Below are 24,320 nucleotides of genomic sequence, written 5' to 3' on the forward strand. Positions count from 1 at the left end.
CAAGTCAAAACACTGTATAATAGTGCCATATTACTACTTTTGTAAAATAACATGATTTCATAGCAAAAAAAAATTACTGAAATTCTCATTTTTTCGTGCCTCTGACTACCTTAACCCCTTTAAATATGAAAGTGCTCAGAGTCAAAGAATTTGGATTCGAAGCCATTTTTTCCATTATATTCATTGATTTGAGGCACACACACAAATTAAAAAGTGTGTCGATTGATTCTGAGCTCGTGTGGCACGCACTTTGCAAAGAACTTGCGCAAGCCGAAATTTTCATGAACGATATGTCCAATACGTTCCGTTCATATCTTTAGAGTGTCGGTTAGAACGATTAACTAAATTTTATGGACAACGAAAATCATTTTGTGGCTGATTTTGTTCGTAATGATCTCTTTTGCACTCCACTAAGGCATAATTTTTCCAGTGAGACATACCTTAGTAGAAGTGCTGAATTGTCTGAAATTCTCTGCATCATCTTGTCGTGGAAACTTTTGCGCTTTACTGAGCTCAAGGTTAGAGCACCTTTGCATTCATTTCTTTAGCCGTCCATGTGACCGTTTATGAGTTTAAAATATAATTCAAAGCCCTCAGTGGCCAGTATCCTTCTGTATTAATGTAACTAATGTAATTTCTAAAAATTTAAGTGTGAGCTTTTTTAGGGCTTCTAATCTAGCCTAAATTAACTTAGTACATCTATGCACGTACTCAACTTTCTTTAACTTGGCACGAGAATACTTGCGACATTTCAAGAAGCGTTCCAATATAACATTAATTTTAACCCGTTGTAGTTCTTGTTTCGATAATGTAGATAAAGTTGCTCTGGACCTAAGAACTCTGGCCAGAATGGCATCTTCAAATTTTAATACCTCCAATAAAATTTGCATTTTAGCAAAAATAATACTCTATACCGAAAATCCTCTCATTTAAACCAATCTCCTACGAGCAGCTTCTTGCGAGGAAAAGGATGCGTTCAAAATTTCAGATTGATATCTCACAAACTAAAGAACAAGTTTGTTTACCGACGTTTCCTACGAGTTGTTACAAACTTCCAGGCTCTATTCGGGTTATAAAAATCGCATTTTTAGCTCAAGTCTTACTTGTCTTAATGCACAAGACATTCCGATGCAAAACTTATATAATATTGCCATATACAGTTAACATTAATTTTACAAAACCTAATCACTCAATAGCGCTGAGTGGGTTAATGTGAAAAATTGCAAAGTTTGCCACTCTTTTAGATACACAAAATTCATTCAACCACAAAGAAACGCACAACCCCAATTTATATCGGTGATTTTTCATTATTCCTGCGCACACGTACAAATACAAAAACAAATACGAATACGTCAATTAACGCAAGCGAGAGCGCAATTAAGCTGCACTAAACGCACACACAAGTGCACATAGAAGCGAAATAGAGCCAAAGCAGCGACACACTGCACGAAATATACTTAAATTTAAATTCAAAGCGTAAACTTCGATGCGCGCCATCTAGCGGCCAGCCAGACGGCTTGAGTGGTATTGTAGTGGAAAGCGAACAAAGCGAGCGCGCAACGGGACATAAATAAACGGTAAACAAAACAAACTCAAACTACAAGCGCTCAACGCTCAATGACAGTGAGTTAGTAAGTGAGTGAGTGAGAGGTTGCGCGGCGCAAGAGTGAGACAACAAGTGTGGGCGCAAATGTCTGGAGCAAAACAAAAAGTGACAGAACATGGAAAGGTGCGTAAAAATAAGCGCGCGTTTGTGGGCATGTGTGTGTGAAAGTTGAGCGCAAAGAGACAGCGTTAAAAATAGCAAAAAGCGTTAAATGGCAAGAGAATGTCGATGGAAAGAGGAAATGCACAAACAACCGACAGGCTGTCAGTTTATATGAATGAATGCGAGTGCGTATGTGTGTTTGCGTGTTTTAGCAGCGATGATATACGTTCTCTGGTTTTAGTGGGTTTGGCAGCGTATTTGCTTAGCTGTATGTGTGTCAAATGGCATACTGCGTTGTTTGCTGTTCGGCTGTGTGCAAAGGAATTGCATTGAAAAATTGTTATAGATACATTTTGTGAGCTAGCGTTTAAGTATATTAAAAATTAAGAGAATGTAGCAAGGGTGTGTGGGCTAAGCAGTGCGCCCAACACACACGCACACATAACTGTCACCGTTGTGGCGCTTCCGGCCGCCATATGTGTGCCTACTGCTTATATTTATGGGAGTCGTGGACTAAATTAAATAAATATGTGCTTATAAAAGCGAAATTAAGGCAAGAGTAAGTTGAGCAGTTGTCAGTAAAGGCGGAAAAAAATCGTTAGACAGTCGACAGACAGTGGGCAGTGTGAGCGTGAGTGTACTTGTACACATACTTATATATGTATATGTATGTATGTACTTATGTACATCAGGGTTGTGAATTTTTGTTTGATAAAAATTATGGATTAAAAAATGAAAACTTAATTATTTAATCCGAAAATCGATTTTAAAATTGTAAAAATTTAACGAAAATTTGAACACTTGTCAATTTCAAAAGAACCAATTTGTTTGTATATATCGCATCTATATAGTATATCTAAAAATAGCAGAATTTTTTCGCAAGCGCCAAAAAATTTAAATTCAAAAACCAAATTTTTAACTTTTAATTTATATACTTGGGATCAACATTTTTTTTTCAATACGATATTTGAAATTAAAATTTTAATTTTTACTTTTAATGCGATTTTTGATATTAAAAAATTGGTTTTTAGTTTTTTCAAGCCGATATTTGGTGTTAGAAATTTGAAAATTATTTTGAATTAAGAGTTTTGAGAATAAAAATGTATTTAAAATTTTTTAAAACGGTATTTGGGTTCAGAAAGTTCAATATTATTTATTAAGCTTTCCAGGACTATAATTTTTTTTTAATTTTTCACTGCGGTATTTAGGATTAAAAGTTGGAAAACTATTTTTAATAATGATTTGTTGAGATTAATCACTTATTTTTAATTTTTCAATCCAGCACTTGGGTTTAAAAATTTGTAAATTATTTTTAATTAATGTTTTTGGAATTAAAAATTAATTGTTAATTTTTTCAAGCCGGGTTAGAAATTTGAAAATTATTTTGAATTAAGATTTTTGAGATAAAAAAATTAATTTTTTCAATCCGGTATTTGGGGTTAGAAATTTGAAAATTATTTTTAATTAAGGTTTTTGGAATTAAAAATATATTTTTAATTTTTTGTAGCCGGTATTTGGGGTTACAAATTTTAAAATTATTTTTAATTAAGGTTTTTCGAATTAAAAATATATTTTTAATTTTTTCAAGCCGGGTTAGAAATTTGAAAATTATTTTGAATTAAGATTTTTGAGATAAAAAAATTAGTTTTTTCAATCCGGTATTTGGGTTTAAAAATTTGAAAACTATTTTTAATTAAGGTTTTTGGAATTAAAAATATATTTTTAATTTTTTGTAGCCGGTATTTGGTTTTACAAATTTTAAAATTATTTTTAATTAGATTTTCATGATTATAAATCTAATTTTTATTTTTTTAATCCGGTTTTTGGGTTTAAAAATTGGTAAATTATTTTAAATTAAGGTTTTTGGAATTAAAAATTTATTTCAAATATCTACCGGTATTTGGGATTAGATTATTCAAAGTTATTTTTAATTTAGTTTTAAAATGTATTTATTTTTATTTTTTCAAAGCGGTTTTTGAGTTCAACAATTTCAAAACTATTTTCAAATAAGATTAGATCTTTTTCCAACAAAAAAGATCCGGATTAAAAATTTGAAAATTATTTTTAATTAGGATTAAAAATTTGAAAATTATTTTTAATTAGTATTTAAAATTAATAATTGAAAAAATTTTTTAATTCAAAATTACTTTAAAAATTAAGAAAAAATTACAAGTAAAAATTCAATCATAATTTTAAATTTTCAAACCAAATTAGAAATTTGAAAATCATTTAAAATTAAAATTTAAAATTAAAAAAATGTATAATAAAAAATTAGTTTATTAATTTAAAATTATTTAATTTTTCATGTAATTTATTATTTTTAATTTTTAATTTTCATGCCGTATCAGAAATTTGAAAATTATTTTTAATTAGGATTTAAAATTAGAAATTGGAAATATGTAAAATTAAAAACTAATGAAAATCAATTTCAATTATTATTTTTAATTTTTAATAAAAATTAGAACTTTAAAAATCATTTTAAATTAAGATTCAAAATTTAAAATATATATATTTTTTTCAATTAATTTATTATTTTTAATTTTTAATTTTCAAGCCTCATCCGAAATTTTAAAATTATTTTAACTAATATTTCCGGGTTTACAAAATAAAAAAAATCAATTTTAATATAAATGTTAATGCACTTGTCTTTTTAATGCTTTGTTTACAACCCTAATGAACATAAAGGTTTGTTGTGCCGTTACTCAGCGCAAAGGCCCTGTTATAGTAGTATTAGTATGTTTGTGCTTTTTGTTTGTATAAATATATGTATGTTTGTATTTTTGTATGTATGTATGTTGGTTTGTTTGTATGTGTGTTGGCTTGTATGTATGCATGTTTGTGTGTGGCTATTTAGTGGCAAAAATCCATAGAAATGCTGTCGAGTGTGAGCTATATGCACAGCATAACTGCGCAGCGTTTAGTCGGCTGGCTAGTCGATTTGACGACGATTCAATATTGCAGCCATAGTTAGTCCAGAGCAGTGAAGTTTTTCATTGGCGAAAAATCAATAAAAATGTTTGTATCATTTGATTTTAAAATTTTTGTCGGATTAAGACACGGACATACATACATACATATAACTGTATATAGTGCATATACATACCAACATACAGCTATATATTATATAATTTATATCATATTTGTATGTATATACTTTTTAATGACTGCCAGTGGCTTTAAATTTTCATTTTTGTATTAATTACTCAAATTAAAATTAATTAAAATTAAATTTTCGCTACTCACCAACATCGCCAAAGACATTTTCGCTGCTGTCGTCCTTGCCACGCGCCTGCAAAATTTTACACACTCTCTATTTATGATCGCAATGCGCTTGCTGCTGAATTCGTAAGCACTTCAAAAATTGATTACAAGCAGCTTTTTTAAATAACTAAAAAATTCAACACAACAAAAAAAAAAACAAGAAATAAAATAAAATTTCGTCAAGTAGTCACAAATAGCAACTTTATTTACAAGTGTTTCTTGCGCATATAGCGGTTTATGCCACACACGCCAGGCAGCTTTGTGTGCCGCCACCCAATGCCGTTTCTTTGACAGTATTTTTACTACAGATTTTTTTTCCTTCCTGCTTTCTTTTTTGCAACATAAAATTTTTTCTCACACTTTGCCAAGCGTTAAGCGTTTATATGGGCACACAATACTGTTAGCGTCTCACCGAGACTCGCACTCAGACTCCGTTATTTTTTCGGACTCCGACGCCGTTACCGTTACCCGTCACTTTTGCCATTACACTACCAAAACCAAAGTAAGTGTTCCGCATTGTGCCGTGTGTTCCTCCTTTTGAGCGGCGCCGAGGCGCTGCCAACTCTACTCCACTGCCGTTAATAAAATATATATTTTTCCTTATAACAACACACACACAAGCGCACACAAGCGCACACTTACACGTATACTAATACTAACACAATGTTAAGTGCGCTAACACACACTTGCAAGACTGGCGAGTAAAAAATATGGCGTCTGCTCGACAACCTATGGAAAATCCGTTTGTGGCACACGCTCTTAACGCTTCAGCTTAGCTTTTCTGTTGCTACAGCCAGCTGCTGGCTGTTGGCCGACACAACACACACTGTCATAGAAAATATGGGCAACACAACGTCGTCACAAGCGCCAGTCGGCTGTGTAGAGTAGTCGGCACTCACTTACGCGCAACCGATGAGGACGAGTTTGGCGGCGACGTCGACGAATTGTCGAGCAACAACCAAGTGACCGCCCAACGCCCACACGTACAACGTTACACTTACACACGCACACGAACACACACACATATACAGTCAGCCGCTGCTGACTGCGTAAATGTTTAGTACGGCGTGTGGCACGTTGTTGTTATTGCTGTTGTTTTGCGTTGTTGCTATAACTGCTGCTAGTAGTTGGCTAATGTTGCTGTAGCCAGCCGTCCCGTTATCCCGAGTGTTGTCATCAAATGCCAATTGAATAATAATTGCGATTGTCGCAGGGTAACGGTAAGTTTGTAACGGCTTCACTGCCTGCCACCAATGGATGGCGCTCACTCTCTTTTATAACATGCTCTCACATGCTCTCGCACACATTTGACTGGGCGTAGGGCGCAAACGCCTAATGCACTAGTGGGCCGATAGACACATATACACGCACATACTAATGCTTAGCTCACAGCCGCTTGCAGCCTAGTTGTAGACGCGCTCAAACCATGTGGCGTCACCTACAATGCGCCCCATTCTTTGCTGTAAAAGCTCGTCGCTGTTGCCAGCCTTTTGCCGTTAAATTCGTATTTAGTTGGCAGCGCGTTCCCACCTCGTCGCACAACGAACATTTCTTCACGAATTGTGAAAAACACCAACGATTAATTGTATGTGTGCATATATGTATGTATGTGTGTAAATATGTATGGATATATGTGTGTGTGTGTGTGTGCCTCTGTGCAGGTGAGAGCGTGAGCGAAAGTTTCTAGGTTTTGCTACCCATTTACTCAACCCCAAACTGTCTGCGCGCACTTTACACACACAGTTATATATGTATACCATCGCATATGCATATGGTTGCATGGCATTTGTATGTGTTGCCACCGGGCGATTGCAGCAACAAGGCCAACAATAATGGTCAAAACAATAACAAATGCCAGAGAATTTATTTTTGTGCATTTAACAAATCGATAAATAATTTTTAATTGTTTTGTTGCATTAGCATGCACACATACACATACATACTTATAGCCATACATGGGTATATACAAATACCAAGAGTAGCAGTCCTTTCTGCCTGACAAGTTTTGCTTGGTTTTGTGAAAGCCTGCGTTGGTGTTTATTATAAAGAAAATTTATGAAATTAATTTTATCGATGAAAATCTGTGATTTCGAAGCGTTGTCACGCCTTGACATATATAAAAGTATTTGAAATGTTAAGTGTTAAATGAAGTTAAAAAAATAAACTTCGGCTGCAACGAAGCTATAATACCCTTCGCATGTGCATTACTTATAGCATAAAGGGTATAGTAAGTTCTTGAACTTGATTTTGTTCCGACAGTTTGTATGGCAGCTATATGCTATAGTGAATGAATTCCAAGCCGTGAGGCCCACCACCAATTTTTGCAGCAATTCAGATCGTATGTTAGCAATAACGCGCCGAATGTTGTTAGAACCAACGACTTCACATAACAACACAAATAATTGTTCAGCTCGCATCATCTTGATGACCATGCCACAGGTCCATGACGTGAGATAATGCGCTCACCAAATGCTCCTTCAATAACTTGATTCTTTCGTTGGCTGTATGGCATGTAGCGTCGCGCGGAACCAAAAGTCGTCCACATCAACACCCCCCAATTCAGGCACGTAATGATATTAACAGAGCATATTAATGTTTCATTAACCACTACTGGCAAATATGCCCTTAGCATGATCTATTTGTACCCCTCATAGTCAGTAGCTTATAAGGCGCTTGACTTCAAGTTGCATTCAAACCAGAGTGCTTAGTGCTTGCTGCACAAAACGCGTAGAAAAAGTTCAAATCTATAGACCTATAAAATGCACTGTGCAGCTGTTCCCAACAGTGATTAAATATAGTTAACTGATATTGCGCCATCTATGAGCGATGTGTCAAACAAGGCACAACTTTCCTAATAAATAGCGATGTCTCACAACTATTAGTAAGAAAATTCAGTGCCGAATATTTTAATGTATTTGACTAGCGCCATCTAGGCAATAGATGCGTTGTGTGATGCCATGTTATACATGTAGTTAGTGAGCGCGACGTCTAACGGCGGTTAGTTGATATATCTGTTCTGCCGAAAACAGTGTTGGAAATTGTTCAAATTCCCACACTTTTTATATTCTCAACAGGGTATACTAAGAACATAATAGTAAACGTAGGACACCCTATTAAGTATAATGTATATAAATGATTAGCGTGCTGAGTCGATTTAGCTGTGGCTGTCCGTCTATCGAGAACTATTCTCTCAATTTTTGTGATACCGTTGATCATTTTCACCCAAGAAGCTGCTCAATTAAGTCGTAACAGCCTATATCGGACCACTAAAGCATAAAGCTGCCATACAATCTGATCCATTAAAATAAAGTCCTTATATTGAAAAGATGGCTTTACAAAATATGGCATGGAATATTATTCAAGGCAGTGCTAAATACAAGCTCAGAACATATGGTTCAGCTCGGATCACTAAAGCATATATACCATATTTTCGTTGACAGCTTGACAAGCTTCGTTGCTTACATTTTTGCTAGGGGTTTGGCTGAGTTTTTCCACATTTCCGAGAATCCGATAAGTGGAGCGTCTCTTGAATCTTTATTCGGCTCTGAATGATAATGAATTTTAAGAGAAAAGATTTCTGAGCACAATAAAAAGTTAATATTATATATTTTTGGCGTGGGGTGACCGCTGTTAAAATTTTTTGTAAGCCGGTCCAAACAGGCTGCGATCACAGGAAGCATTGCGCACCTGTAACTACTACAACATAGCTTTCTTCTAATCCCTAAGATACAATAGCTTGTTACAGAAAATTTTACTTTCAAGTTGAGCTCTAATCAAATGTGTGCAGTCTCGGCTGTCAATGTGAGCTGAGTCGAAGAAAGTTCTTGTTGGCTATATTTAAATTTTGTCTTAACTAATTATATGCAGACACTTTTATTCGAGCATGACTTCAAAAATAGTTGTTCCAAAAAATATGCCTAAAATAACTGTAAACACGGACATCATTGTCAGTTTCGTGGCTGTGTTACAGACTAAATAGTTCACATAAATGAGAAATTGCGCCGCGTTGGGCAATTCGCAAGCCGGATTCGTGCAGGACAACTCGTTGCTGCTAAACTGTTGGGCCTGCACGGAAACATAAAGCGGCGGACAATTCTCGATTTGCGCATAACCCAGACAGAGTTCACTCAAGTCCAGCGAGTAACCATTGGTAGCAGCTGTCTGGCCACAGCCCTGTTCCGGCTGATCCGTACCATCTTTACGATATGGCAATGGTATCGTACGCGAACTGCATACAATAAACGAAGCCGGACTTAGCGGTGTGATGCGAAGATAACGTAAACTCGTTGAACCGAAAAAGTAATTCGGCATAATGCGGTAGAAATTGATGGCACCAGCACGCACATATTGCACCATTTCATTGGAACCTGCCGTATTGGCGTACATAGCGGCGCCACAACGTGGATTAGCTAAGCGTCGTGGAACTATGGGGAAAACGGTGCATTATTACATATTGTAATTAACAAATGCTTGAAGCTTCACCCACTTTCACGTATGCGTTGAACAACCGGTGTGCCTGCCGTCCAAACGCCATACTCCTCGCCCAGTGGAAAGATATCCTCATGAGGATTGCGTACCAGATCTTTGAAACGTATTAACGCACCGCCGCCATAGTAGAGAAAATATAGGTCGGGCACTGAGTAGTTAAGCTTTTGTAGAAAGTTTAATGCATAGTTCATATCCCAGTCGGGCACATAAGCTACCGGGCTGGGAATAAGCAGCGCGATCAGCGATTGGCCACCCAAAGAAGAGGTATGGCGATCGATATTCATTACATTTTGCGCTAACTCGGTGGCGGTATTGAGAATCTGTGGTAGGCTGAAACCAGGTTTATCTAAAAGTAAAACAAAAGTTGGACTACGCTGAATTCCGAACTTGGCTACTTACACCATGAATGCGTTGTGACATTCCAATGCTCGTAGACTTCCGTCAGATAATGCGTGGTGTTGACCATTACTGTAGCATCTGCGGCGGAAAGCAGCGTGACTGCGCTGGCGTAGGGATTTATATTGAGCCGCTGTAGTACAAAACTGTGAATGAAGGATTAGCAAGTTAGTTGCATCAAATTGTTTGCGGTTATGTTAACAGTGCTGTTGGAAAGTTATGTGATTATGAGCAATTCCTTCTTTACGTTGCAGCGTGTTGGACAGCGAAGCTTAACTAAGCGCCTGAAAGTTATGGACTCCAAACTATTTCGGTGCGTTTTTCAATAGAGCGTAAATAGTTGGTCGACTAACTGTAATGCTAAGCGGTCTTATGCCAAAAATATATATGGAGATTTACAGATTAAAATTCCAACTGCACTTAGATATTATTATAGAGCTCGTCTAAGATCATAGAAAAATGGGTGCAGCGAATGAAGAGGTATTGCAAGATCGGTTATCGTCATATTCAGCGGTCGTGACATCTTTTTTATTAAAGAGCTAGTCTAAGATCATAGAAACATATGGAGATTTACAGATTAAAATTCCAACTGCACTTAGATATTATTATAGAGCTCGTCTAAGATCATAGAAAAATGGGTGCAGCGAATGAAGAGGTATTGCAAGATCGGTTATCGTCATATTCAGCGGTCGTGACATCTTTTTTATTAAAGAGCTAGTCTAAGATCATAGAAACATGGGTGCAGCGAATGAAGAGGTATTGCAAGATCGGTTATCGTCATATTCAGCGGTCGTGACATCTTTATTATTAAAGAGCTAGTCTAAGATCATAGAAACATGGGTGCAGCGAATGAAGAGGTATTGCAAGATCGGTTATCGTCATATTCAGCGGTCGTGACATCTTTATTATTATAGAGCACGTCTAAAATCATAGAAACATGTATGCAGCGAATGAACAGGTATTGGAAGATCGGTTATCGTCATATTCAGCGGTCGTGACATCTTTATTATTATAGAGCTCGTCTAAGATCATAGAAACATGGGTGCAGCGAATGAACAGGCATTGCAAGATCGGTTATCGTCATATTCAGCGGTCGTGAAATGTTTGGACGTTCTATTCACATATCACATGGACGTCGGAAAAAGGATGAGCTTAAGGCAAATATTTGAGTCGAAATCAACACTATACCTCTCGAGATGTTAAAAAAAGTAATAGAAAACATAGCGAAAAGCACTCCTTTGTAAATGTGGGAAATTTACGGAATTTATGGAATATGAGAGATATTGTGTTGTAAAAATGTTCTAAAAAAATCTTCAGCTACATCCTGTATATAGCGACCTCTAACGCCCTTCAGGAATCTATGCTAAGTATGTGACGTGTGTAAAAATAAATGTATGTATATAAAAATATTAACAGTCTAGGTCTGTTATCTAAATAATTTCAATTTGTTCATCATATTGTTAAATTTTCATACTTAACATAATCCGCGACGTAATAATATGGCCACGTGGTATCCAAAAACACAAATATATTCGTCATAATTGTGGTCATATTGTGTATACCCTGAGTCTCCGCAGCGGCATAGCAGTCTGAGTACATCCAAGCTGTGAAATTGAGAAATAATTTCAGTAAGTTAATAAAGTAAATATAATTACATATATATATATATATCTACAAAGCGATGAAAAGCTTATATCTAATTTTAAATAAAATTCTTCTTAATTTGTGTTTCTCTTGAAGTTAGTTACTTATAAAAAATCGTATTAATACCTGAATAGTCTCACCTTTTATGTAGTGCTTCCTTTAATTTTTTCAAGTGCCAATAAAAATAGTTTATTATTGTATATTAGGATCTTACGTGGTAACTAACTTTGTCTAGAGTGTATACTACAAATTTCGATTTGGCTAAGTATCTAGTTAGGCTACACAAATATGTATGCAGCGAAGGTGCTGCAAAATATAGGCCGAACGCCATTACCACTTCATCGTAGCTATAGCTTTCGCCAGCAAGCAGAGAGAATCCAAGAACAGCATAAGGTAGCTACGGGCGAGTTTTGGAAAATCCGGTAGTTGCGATTGATATTGGTCCCACTCAACAAAGTATTATATAACTCACGACTCCAGTGTCCGAAAGCTGTGAAACACATGTATTAACACATGTATTTTGAAGGTTAGGTTGATCTTAGTTCAGTCGCTTTTTGACATCGGCAATGTTTTTTCTAAACCTTTTGATTTGTCGTCGTTTTTCTTTTGGAAAAAAAAGCATATGTCGCTTTCAAAAACTATATATCTCACGATGTAATTGTCCGACAGCCTTGTGAAGGTTAGATCTAACTACAAAACAGCTGCATACAATGCTAGCGTTGTCTAACCATAAAAATGATGCGAAGGAGCCAGTTAGCTCTAATTACTACAACTTAAAGCCAAGCAAAAAAGCGCTTTTGATCGACTCTTTGCGATCACACAGCTATTCATCTAAACAGATTATGGTATGACGCTTCAACCAGCATTCGTAAATTGAGAATATACGACCAACGGAAAAGCAAGCGACTCCCAATCCCAACCTTTAACTTATTTAGTGTATTAAAATACGCATGTTTTTGTTGTTGATTCACGTTTATGGCATTCGTACTTTATTCGTGTTACGATTATACAATACAATAAATTATAGTGAAATGTAAACCAACGATATGTATATATATTATTATATGATAGAAATAGAAACTGATGAACTTAACCGTCTATATAGAACATATTCTTTAATTTTATGATATTTGTGTACTATGGAGGAACATGTCACGTGTTTATTTTTGTATGCTGATTGAACTTAAAGCTGTATTTTATTACTGTACTAAGTACATTGGCAACACTGTTAAACCAAAAATATGAAAATACGTACAATATGTATGTAGAAAAAAACTAAACAAATAAGCCGATCGCATAACGATGCTACTGCAAGGCTTCGCGCAGGAAGTACGCCAGCGCAATCGTAACGAAACTGGCAAAGAGACCGGCCACGCCACTGTAGCAACCCAAATTGGTCACCGAAATGACGTAACGCGCCTGATTCGGTGTTTGACAAGCATTGTCTGTGCAAGACACCGTAGACTGTATATACGTGGGCGCCTGCACCGAAATATACAATGGAGGACACTGGTTAATATAACTGTAACCATTACAGGCATTGGACAGATCATAGGAGAAGCCATTGCCAATTGCGGCGCAATTAATGTCGGACGTACCGCCATTGTAATTGGTGGCATTATTTTGCGTTGGTAGCGTAACAGTGCGTGAGGTACATATGATGAACTGGATGCCGCTGGTTGATTGTATGGCTACATTGCGATTGCTGCCTTGGCCGTAGAAGTAGTTTGGTGCCATGCGATAAAAGTTCGTGCCATTTAGATTGAGATACTGCGCCATTTGATCGGTGCCCCAGGAGGGTGTGATCCAGTTGGAACCGCAACGTGGATTGATGATACGACGTGGAACTGCAGCAGGAGGTGAATGAAGGAAAAAAAATACAATTGAGCATTAGGCGAGTGAATGAAATGCAGAGAGCAGCCGATAAACTTACTTTGAACGATACGCGACACGACCGGCCCGGACGAAGCGGACGCCGTACTGCCCGTATTTAGCGTGAACAAATCTTGACTGGGATTGCGTACGAACGTTGCGAAGCGGCTGATCTGACCGCTGGCATAGTAAATGAAATGTAGATCAGGTATTTGCTCGTAAATATATTGCAATTGTGTGATGGCATAAGACGAATCGCTGGAGCTCACTTGAACTGTGCTAAAGGGTAGCATTAAAGCGATTAGCGAACGTCCGCCTACTGAGTAGTTGGTTTGTTGGGCATTCATGTACGCTTGTGTCAAGTTTTGCACGGTTTGCAAGACATTGGGTAAATTAAAGCCGGCGTTATCTACAGTTAATAAGTTGCGTTGCAGAAGAGAGTACAAATAATTTATTTTATTAAGAGATTAGGGAGATGTAACTCTGAGAACTCACATTGTGCTTGCACGCTCACATTCCAGCCTTGATAAATGTCTGGCAGATAATTGGTGGTATTGACAATAACCGAACCATCGTTAGCAGCTAATAAGGTGACCGAACTGGCATAGGGATTTATGTTGAGGCGCTGAAGTATGTAACTGTAAAATGCATGCAGAGATTGTATGTATGTGTGTGTGTGAGAGATTATATGCAAAATATTTGTTATAAAACACTCACGTGAGATAGTCAACAATACTACTGTATTGCCAAGTTGTATCCAGGAACACATAGATATTGGTCATGGGTGTGATCATGTTGGTAACGCTATTGGCGCTGCTGCTAACGGAACAGGTAACGTCGTTAAGACTATTCGCTGAAATGAGAGAAAACAGTGTGATGAGTTAAACAAGCTGCAAGCTGGTATTTTCTTGTTAAAAAACTGGGGGAAGTGAGATGAAGAATCTATGTGAAGGCATCAGTGTAAGGATCAGCATTGTGAAGATGTAGCGGATCATGTTTGTTCCAAGAAATTGGGAAATCGGGAACTCTTACTGTCGTACCCCGTAGCATGGTTATTAGTATATCAACATACACTATAAACTATATATAAACTATATATATACTACATAAAGGAGTCCATACTGGCGTATACTAAAATTCTCTCCTTCTTCGACTGCGTCGCTAAAAACGTATAACTGTTTCACAAAGTCTACTCCTAACAGCCTTTTCTCTGCTTACATACGAGGGATAAGTGGATAGGAGTATTTTTCACGAATGGAAACTCAAATGGAAAGTTGGAGTAAGAGTTTTCTATAAAGAGCCTCCCTCAAGCTCGGTTGTGGGCTACCAGCTCACTATAGCATTTTTCCAGCAGAGATCGCTGCTACTAATGTAGTAATAGATGCAATACTCCGAAGTGCAGTCTTTTTCAGGGATGTGAGCGTTCACTTCGACAGCAGAACGGCAATACTAGTTTCGAGCTTATTCACGATGCGCTCAAAGTTCGTTAAGCACTGTCCGACTTCACTGTCGATAGCATCAAGCTACTTTATTATCAGACTGGTCTGGGTGTCTTGTCATAGCAGAATCACTGGAAAATGCTCGCAAAAAAGTGCACACTTGTTCCGATTACATCGAATTGGGAACGAGTTCGGTCCCCGTTGTTGGTATCTCTGGACTTAGTGTGAGCTTAGCAGGCGCTGGTCAACAACTAGCTTCTGTGCGACTGCGCGATCACTCTGTGTTAGTGTAGAACGTAGGAGATCCACTCAACTAATTGCTTTCAGTAATGAGTTGTTTCTAACATACAAAATAGTCTTTAGTACAGAGAAGTGAAATTAAAGAAATAGCGAACCGAATTGAGTTCTCGAAGAACTCGTTTGTGACACTATGATTTCAACTGCTTCTAATTGTTATAATAGATAATATTACTTCTCCTAAATTTCGTAGATATTTTCTTACTTAAAAGTTATTAATACTTTCTGTTGTTTTCTGGTGCTGAGAAATTAAAGTTACAGTTTTGATATATGTTAAGCAAGTGTTAGGTACGCTTTTACGAAAATGCTTAGGTTGCAAAAACACTTTAGATAATCGACCATTAAAATATAATTTTCGAAATACTCACGGACATAGGCTTGTAGAGCAGCGGCGGCTGACGACGAGAATGTTGCAATGTTTGCCGCTGACAATGTGACACCCAGTTGCATTTCGCGATCCAATACCTGGGAAAAGGCGCTCGTCTGCACGATCATCTCGTTGCTTGGTGCATATGTATTGAAGTTAGTTTTGCGGTTGCATGCCATGATGCCACTATTCAACACGCCGTTCGTCGAGTAGTACATGCGCAGTAGCTGTGAGAGTTTCATATTTGACGATTGTGTACGCCACGAGACGATATTCTTGGCTATAATCAGTCCATCCAAACCGCCACGTATCTCGGCGTCGGTCATTTCAAAGTTTTGACGCTGCGTCAGGAAGTACCATTCGGGCATGACCGTACTATTCCAGGCGCCATTAGCGCCTACCGAAGCCGTCTCGGTGGTTGTGAACGGCACTTGCACCAGCGCCACTTCGGCCAGATCGCCTGCTAATGTGGCGGCCCAACGATTGTCTACACCTACGGTGGCGGTTTGTGGCAGATTCGTGTAGCCATTATTACGGCTCGATAGCGCTAGTAATGTGCGCAATTGTACAGTTTGTTGTTGTAAGCCTGTGGCAACGCCAGCTAAAAGCGCACCGGCCGCCACTGTGCCCCATGGCGTCCAAATAACACCATTCTCCACGGGACATTGACTGATCTGATTGCTGGCCGTAGTACCCGCATTTGTCCAGCCAAAATCGTAATCCAACGAATTGTAAGCGCCCGTCTTGAGACCGCGTTTCTGCGCTCTAGCATTCAGACTCTCCAACACCTCGACATCGCCGACAAAACCGCCTTTACGTTCCAGATTAGTAGAGCGCCGTAAGCGCTGCGCCCGATACTGTGACAAATTATTACATACACGACTTTCATCACCGCGTATGCGTAAATCCAGCGAGCTGGAGATCATAAAATGTAGCGAACAACGCTCCTCACGTGTAAGCGTGTTGTTGGGGAAAGTTAAGGCATTACCGGGTATCAGACGTGATAGTAATATGCGGAACTTTGGAAACTGAAAACCGGTTGGACTGTATGGTATTACGCCAGGCGATTCGGCTACTCCATAGGCGCGCTGTATGCCATCTTGGCGAAAGCGCTGCAGCAGCGCCACCGTGAGCGTGCGCATGTCATAGTTGTAGGTGGGCGTGTTCTCCACTTTTTCGATCAGTGAAATCAGCGTTTCGATTGTGGCTGGCAGACGATTTTGTCGATTCATAAAGTAACTGGTATTATAGCATTCCACCAGTGAGGGTGGAATTTGTGGCATAATATTCTCTTGCGCATGCGTGATGCCTATGCTACAACATAGGAAGGCTACGCAGAGCAGTAGTAGTGGTGCGCCGGTGCGCATCATGTTAATTGCTGACATATTGTTGTTGTTGGTGGATTACGAAGGAATCCGTTAGTGCTTCGTTAAATTTGAAATCGGTTGGTGGCTGAAATGGGAGAGAGGTGGTGCAGTTTTATTAGTTTTTGCTTTGAATTTCTTGCTAACTATATGTTAGGGCACCTAGAACTAGATATTTAAATAATATTGCAGTTAATTAATCACTTAGGAAACTCGATGTTTACATATAAATACAAACGTAACCTAAAATATGTTGTGTACATAAACTCGAGTTTAAGTTTTTGTGTATTTTGGAAAATAAAATTCTTTTTTAAGCTGAAAAATTTTTCAAATTATATATAATGGATAAATTGTGTTCATAAACTCGAGTTTAATACATTGTGTTTATACAAAAGTTAGCTGTTGTCGCGTTGGAATGTTCAAAAGACAATTTCAACGGTGTTTTTTTTTTAGCTTTTTATAAGAATACCAAAATTGTGTGACAAAACCGGGTTAAGTAGTAATTACCACCGAAAAAGTAGGGTTTAAGACGAGTTTATGGAAAAAAATGTTTTCCACATTTTTTCATATGTTTGTGAATATTGTTTATTGCTAAACTCCACAATGTTCATAAAACACCGAAAAAGTGGTGTTTAAGGCCAGTTATGTATGACATATAAGACTTTAATGTCAAAAAGCTCAATAATTTAGCGAAAATGAGTTAGACATCCATAAACACCACTTTTTCGGTGGTGTTTATAAAGAGTTTATGGAAAATGTTGTTTTTTAAATTTTTTTTTTGTGTTTCTGAGTAGCGCTTATTGCTAAAGACCAATGTTCAGTAAACTCGAGTTTGTGTGGCAACATTATATTAAATACTCAAAACTCCTTACTGAATTATTGTAAAATAAGCTCAATAATTTAGGAAAATGAGTTAGAAATCCATAAACACCACTTTTTCGGTGGTGTTTATGAAGAGTTTATGAAAAATCTTTTTGTATTTTTATTTTTTCTGTGTTTCTGAGTAGTGTTTATTGCTAAACACCAAAATGTTCAGTAAACTCGAATTTGTGTGGCAACTTAAATACTCAAAACTCTATATTGAGCTATTCTAAAATGTAACTAATCTTATGGTTAACTTAGAAGAGCTATATAAAATTATACTACTCGAGCATTTTAGTGTTATGCTTTAATATTCTTCACAGGTACTAGTCTTTTCTGATGAATTCCTAAAAATGTAAAAAAAAAGTTTAAAAATATTTCAAATCATATAAATAGTTGTTATTGCAAAATTTAGTTAGTTTTATCTAGACTTGGCATACTAACTTTAAGCTCCATTAATCATACGCCTAGTCATATCCGACTAGTTTTGTGCTCAATTTGCCGCTGTCTTCCTTCTATGCCATCTATTTTGTTTACACTATTCTAATTGTGGATATTTTAACCATAGTTGTACCACTACACATGCAATATTGCTTATGTGTGTGTCTATTATTTGTATCTCAAAAGCACCTGTGCTTATCTACAGTTAAACTAATAGCAACATAATAAAATGTGCTCATATTTATCAGAATTAAAATGCGAGGAACAATTATGTACATAAAGTGGCGAGTTCGCGTTATTGGAAACAAATTTTACTATCTTGAAAGTGTTGGTACAATATGTTTGTATGTAATGAAGTGGTCAAAAATGTTAAATTTACTCATATATAGCAAGTTGTAATCGATTGGGTGTCAACCTTGAATTCATGTATGTAACTGATTAAAATGATATATATGAATGAGATACAATGTATTATACACTTACATATATACAAATATTTACTTAATTGAGTCATCAATACTTTGAGTAACAATGCGGGTTGCAAGAACAAGTGAGACGATTAGCAGCACTCATGGTAACCATTTTGGTATCAGTAACCATGTTCTCAACTTGGGATCAATTTTTTTACTGTCTGTCTCCCAAAAAAATTTGTAATTGTGCAATTAAGAAAATTTCAGCAATTTAGCATTTAATTGCTCTCTATTGAAAAACTAAAAATCAATCAATTTGTGGCTAAATTAATATCTAATCTAGTAGATTTGGTATGGCTAACTATTTTCTAAGATTGTTCTCAATTAACAAAAAAAAAAAAAGACTTTCCCTATTTGAGATCAATTTCTTTGAAGCAAGAATTCAGCATTTAACTGTTCTCAACTTACAATTTAAAAATCAATAAATTTCTGCTCAATTAGTATGCAATTTAGTACATTTTGGTGAAGATAACCATTTTTTCCATTTGAGCTACTTTTTTGTGCTTTCTGTGTGCAATTAGAAATTTTCAGCAATTTATCATTAAACTGTTTACAATTTACAAACAAAAAATCAATCAATTTGTTGCTCAATTAATATGTAATCTAAAAGATTTTGGTATGGTTAACCATTTTCTCAATTTGATATCAATTTCTTTGCTTTTTGCGCCACAACAGATGCCTAATTGTGCAATTAAGAAATTTTCAAGAAGTCAGCACTTAATTGTTCTCAATTTACACACCATAAATTAATAAATTTGTTGGTCAAATAATATTAACTTTAACTCCTACTTGTTCGCAATTTAGAATATGTTGAAGCAATTAATTAATTGTCTAATTAGTAATTAGTTGACAGTGAATAGATTTAAAACTTTTTTTGTGAAGTTTATTGAAAAAAGAAGTTAGCAGTAGCATCAAAGTAAAGATAAAATTTCAAAAAATTTGTGATTGAGGAAATTTACTTTCTATGACAAAAATATTCAATTAAAGCAAGCATAATATTTATTATAAGTTCAAAAAATACCACACGACCATACAATTCTTAAACGTGATAGTTGCCATATGAAAATGTTTTTTTTTTTTGGTTTCAGTAAAATTGTGTAAGTCTGAGCATAAAACACAATGAGACAATTAACAGCTGCATCGCTAATTGAGTTGTTTCATTTGTTATTAGATAAGCGACGCTTGTTGGTATTAGAAAGAATCTGATGTGTATATATGTTAATGGCAATGCTTTTCTTAAGCCGTGCTAACTAAGGCATTCATGGTTTGATCTTTCAGATAGTGCGGTAAAATCTGCAGCTGAGTCTCTAGCACAAATTCGATGCAATTTTTAGCTACATTTTAGACAAAATATAATTTCTAATATATAAGCTCATGACTAAGCTAGCTCGCGGAGAAATTATATATATGACTCACAAATGCCAGCCATAAATAATTTGCTGGTACCCATTTTGTAATGAAGTGAACTATTTAAAATTTCTATATATCTACGAAACCCCTTTATTTACAAGCTTTGCACCTGATACATTAGAGAAATCGCTTGTGAAATCGCCATGTAGAATTTGTTTGTTTTAGTCACTTGCTTCACTTATCGATTGTAAACGCTATCAATACCAAGAACTATAAAAAATGAATGAAATATTCCAGCGATGACGTCACCTAAACGAACCCAAGCACCTCTGTGTGTTTCTATAGGTTTTTACAACGAAAAATTAAAGTCGGTTTGAGTGTGCGAAGAAGCTAAGAAGTGAAAAGCAGGCAGGAGAGTGCCGATAAGAACAGGTGCCTAGTCTTGCAGAGCTTAAAAACGTTAAAATTTATGTACTCATATACTATATTTATGTGTATGTATGTATGTATGTATCTAATAATGTGTGTATAAATATAGCCCATATGTAAACATTTCATATATTTTAAATGAAGATAAGAGTTATACATATATGTTATTCTGCTTCAAATAAACGTTCACCATATACTTACTAAATACTATATGTTATAATAAATATATGTAAATCGAAAAACTTGAAAACAGTTTTAGTTACTATTTTTATGCGATGGAACCAAAAAAATATAGTTTCTAAAGAAATTAACAGCAAGAAGTAAAGAAGAGCCGATATACGAGTATACAGCAAAAAGTCAATCGGAAGTTGCAAAATTATTATGTTGGGTATATGGCGTTTAGGGGAAGCACACAACCGATTTTTATCAATGTTTAAGACCATGTTATATTAATATTTGGAAAATATGGTTCTTAGTTTTAGTAAGATAGCTTAGAAATTTAGCGATATTAACGCTCTAAAGTCAGCCAAAACATTACTCAGTACCCAGTAATGTTTCTCATATTCGGTATCTGAGTACTTGAAGTAGTAATTTCCGATTTAGATGACACACATAAAATTCATTATTAGTTTTAAGTTTTATACCGATAACTGCATTGAGGAAAGTAGGCATGGTTAGTGTACGATTTCGCCCATTTTCAACATTCAATATAAAAATTTTAAGAAAATTATGTATCAAGTTTGATTGAAATTGGTCAAGTAGTTGCTGTGATATATGAGAATACAACTAAAAGGTTGCGTTGTCAAGCATATATTCCGATTTTTAATCCGATTCATGTACAAACGTACTATCTTTAGGCTTAAATTTAGGGCTTCTGACGCTTTTCTATTTTTAGCCAGACATTTTGTTTTTCTATAATTTGGTCGCAACCTTCTCAACTTTAGTTTATGGTGTAGTTTTTACTTTGTGTCTCTATTTTTTTACTTCATACTGAAGTGTTACTAATATAGCATCATATTGATGACGATTATTTATTATTTCGAAAATCTCAAATGAAACTACTTTTTCTATGTTTTTCAACTTCAGTTGAAGATTTTCGACTATTTATTTCAGACCCTTGGAAAAGATTATGAACTTTTTCTTTAAAAAATTTTCAAATATTAAATTTTTCAAATAGATAATGTTTAAAAATATTGTATTATATAAAAGAAAATATTCTCGCGAAAATTTTTGTGTAGTAATTTTCCAAAGCAAATATTGTATTTTAAGACGCAAAAATATGCTGCAAACCGTTAGCTTTTTGCTTTCGAAATTGGCCTTGTTCTTGTTTCACAGTTATTCAGAATTTGTTTATTATTATTTTTCTCCAAATAATTTTTTTTACTATTTATATTATCATTATCAATACAACAAAATATTGTTGTCTTTATTGGTACGATTATTAGTCAGCGCCACAGTACGCGATTACAAATCTACGCTACAGTGAAGCTTAACGGTTCTGTCGATAAGAAACACAAACTGATAAGGAACAGTTGAATGTGGCATCAGCGCAATTTTTGTTATAACGGTAGATATTTGAGGTATATATAATATATTATATATCACAGGTAAATAACATAGTTCGAGTTTGTTGGTGTGCTGTCCCAATATTTTTTTTTATTATTTTTTAACTTTGAACAGGTTATTTTGTGCACATTTTTCTGTTTAGTTAACCATTTCAGCCACCAAGTATGATTCAGGTCTACCGATAAGATATTTTTAATACTGTACATTTTATATAATAATACATATTAGTGTGTGTGTTTGTGTTGGGATTTGCCTAAGTTATTTATCATTCTTTGATAAGCAAACTAGTTACTGCGTTTTTTTCACTTTTTGCTGTTTTTTATTTTAATTTTTCACTTGCAGTTTTTTACTAACAAACATTTTCAAAAACTATTGTTTTAATCAACAAAAAATTTCAAAATTTTTTATTTTAAAAATTTTTGAAATCTCAAAAATTAGGTTATTTTCAAAAACAAAAGTCGAAATTTTTCATTATTGTTTATATTAAGTTATATTTAAAAAATTTTGGAAAATATAAAAATTTGTTTATTAAAAAAAATCTATATTTTTTATTACTGTTGTTATTAAGAAAAATTTCAATATTTTTCATTTAAAAAATTTTTCGAAAATTCAAAAATTTAAAATTTTTCAAAATAATTTTAAAAATTTCTATATATTTTTACTTAAACTTGTCCGCATTTTTTGTTCGTTTTTTATATTTTTTTAAGTTTCATTAGTAATTTTCTTAGCATTCTCTCTTAAATCTCAATTTTTTTCATATCTTAACCAACTTATTGCTTATGCTTCACTCACAATTCTAGCACACTTGGTCTTTTTCAATTAAGCCACTTAGAATACCATAAAATTATTATTATTTTTTATCTGAATATTCGATACAATTATAGACAGCGGTACACGCACCTTACCCACGCTTTCGCTTGATCGTACTGATTTTCGATTTTCGTGTCCGCAACGGCGAACAACTTTAAAAAATCGCTATAAGCCCACAACTAGTGTTTCGCTTATCTTCAAATAGATAAGAACTTATCATGCGCGCCAAAGTTTCGAAAGCCAACTGCTGACTAACTAGCAGTGGACAAATAAAACTTTATGCTGATAAGATAGCGGCAAAGCAGAAATATTGGCACAATCTCGGAAAAAGTCTTGTTTTCTGACTAGACGTTTATAACCACTTAGAAACTAAGGTGAAAAGGATTTCATAACTGGACTAAATTTTTAGGTAAAAAATTAGGAAATGAAGTGAAAATATTTCAATCAGTAATAAACCGAAGTTTCAGTATGGATAGTTATGTCATACCTATATCATATAATTCAGAGATAGGTAGCAACCGTTTGGATTTGAAACTTATAAAGTTTTCGAAAAAAATGCTTTAAAATTAATTAAAATTATTACTCCTGCAAGAAGCATAAAGCAATAGACACTTTGAAATTTAAAAAAGTTATAAAAAAGTAGTCTAAGTTTTTGAAAACATTTTTTCGTTACATTGGATAATACTGCCCATAATACTTCCTCGATTGTAATGTAGCCAATTACCGTTTTCAAAAAATATATTTTTCTCTCAAACCATTTCATTTTATTATCGGGTTACTTTTTAAACAAATATATATGGGTACTTTAGTGGCTGTTACAAAAAATTCAAAACAATGGTTTACTTTGTATTTTGAGCATTACCTTAAGGCAGGTAGGTGGGTACATTTTTACCCAAAACAATTGTTTGGTAAATAGTTATCAGTTTATTTTGAATGTCATTTAGCTCTCTAGCTTACCTTGACTGGTTGCATGTTGAGAAACATTTTAAGACGGGTTAATATTTTAGAAACTATTTATTGAAGTTAATACGTCATCTCCAATGCATGAGACAATGATGTTATGAAGCTGATTGATTTATGATATGTAATAAAATTACCTTAGGTATATTAGATCGGGCATTTACTTATTCAGTTTAGATTATACTAATAATGATAGAAATATAGAATACGACAGTTTCTTCCCATTAAAGGGAATTTGTTCAAAATATATAGATATATTGTACATATGTATATGTATATCAACTAAGCAACTATTAAGATATTCATATCTTTCAAGAAGTTTTAGTAACAACTGTTTAAAATTGAAGATTTTAAAATCAATATTTATGTATATATATACTTGTATATATATATATTTAATATATACATGTATATGTTAACCATCTATATAACATATATGTCTATACCATACTCTATACATATGAGAGTACAATAATTTTGATTAGTTTTACATTAGAGCTTTATTGTAATCATTTTATAGCTGTCATTCTTATGAGTTTACTACTTAGTTAGTGTGAATTTACACGGAAAAATAGAAACCGACACAAATTAATTTTC

The 24,320-nt window shown here is 34.9% G+C and overlaps 2 protein-coding genes across 7 annotated transcripts in view; both read right to left on the bottom strand.

Annotated features, from left to right (window-relative positions):
- The window catches only part of chn (zinc finger transcriptional factor charlatan), a 44,909-nt gene extending 39,394 nt beyond the window's left edge, over window positions 1-5,515 (bottom strand). Inside the window, exon 1 of the mRNA XM_070109044.1 lies at window positions 4,952-5,515. The gene's annotated coding sequence lies outside the window, so the exon portion shown is untranslated. The remainder of the gene's footprint in view (window positions 1-4,951) is intronic.
- Window positions 5,516-8,801: 3,286 nt separating this feature from the next.
- Window positions 8,802-22,975, bottom strand: LOC106625100 (uncharacterized). Of its 6 annotated transcripts, none has more exons than XM_070107883.1 (6): window positions 22,854-22,975; window positions 15,474-16,924; window positions 11,328-11,457; window positions 9,857-9,999; window positions 9,456-9,803; window positions 8,802-9,393 (listed from the first exon to the last, which is right to left on the bottom strand). In XM_070107883.1, exons 2-6 carry the CDS (start codon window positions 16,855-16,857, stop codon window positions 8,843-8,845), a joined length of 2,556 nt encoding a protein of 851 aa, XP_069963984.1. In that variant the 5' UTR covers window positions 16,858-16,924; window positions 22,854-22,975; the 3' UTR covers window positions 8,802-8,842. The 6 variants fall into 6 exon arrangements, with proteins under 6 accessions (XP_069963984.1, XP_069963985.1, XP_036230940.2 ...); XM_070107884.1 differs by having other exon boundaries at window positions 22,859-22,971; XM_036375047.2 differs by having other exon boundaries at window positions 22,746-22,892.
- Window positions 22,976-24,320: the final 1,345 nt, after the last annotated feature.

The sequence above is a fragment of the Bactrocera oleae genome, chromosome 4, assembly GCF_042242935.1.
Source record: "Bactrocera oleae isolate idBacOlea1 chromosome 4, idBacOlea1, whole genome shotgun sequence".
Lineage (NCBI taxonomy): Eukaryota > Metazoa > Arthropoda > Insecta > Diptera > Tephritidae > Bactrocera > Bactrocera oleae.

Excerpts from the sequence above, each read along its gene's own strand:
- LOC106625100 (XM_070107883.1), bottom strand. The coding sequence starts at position 16,857 with ATGTCAGCAATTAACATGATGCGCACCGGCGCACCACTACTACTGCTC. Across the intron at positions 10,000-11,327 it reads TACGTCGCGGATTATGTTAA|TTTTGTACTACAGCGGCTCA; the intron begins GTATGAAAATTT and ends CTTCATTCACAG. Across the intron at positions 9,394-9,455 it reads TGTTCAACGCATACGTGAAA|TTCCACGACGCTTAGCTAAT; the intron begins GTGGGTGAAGCT and ends TTTTCCCCATAG.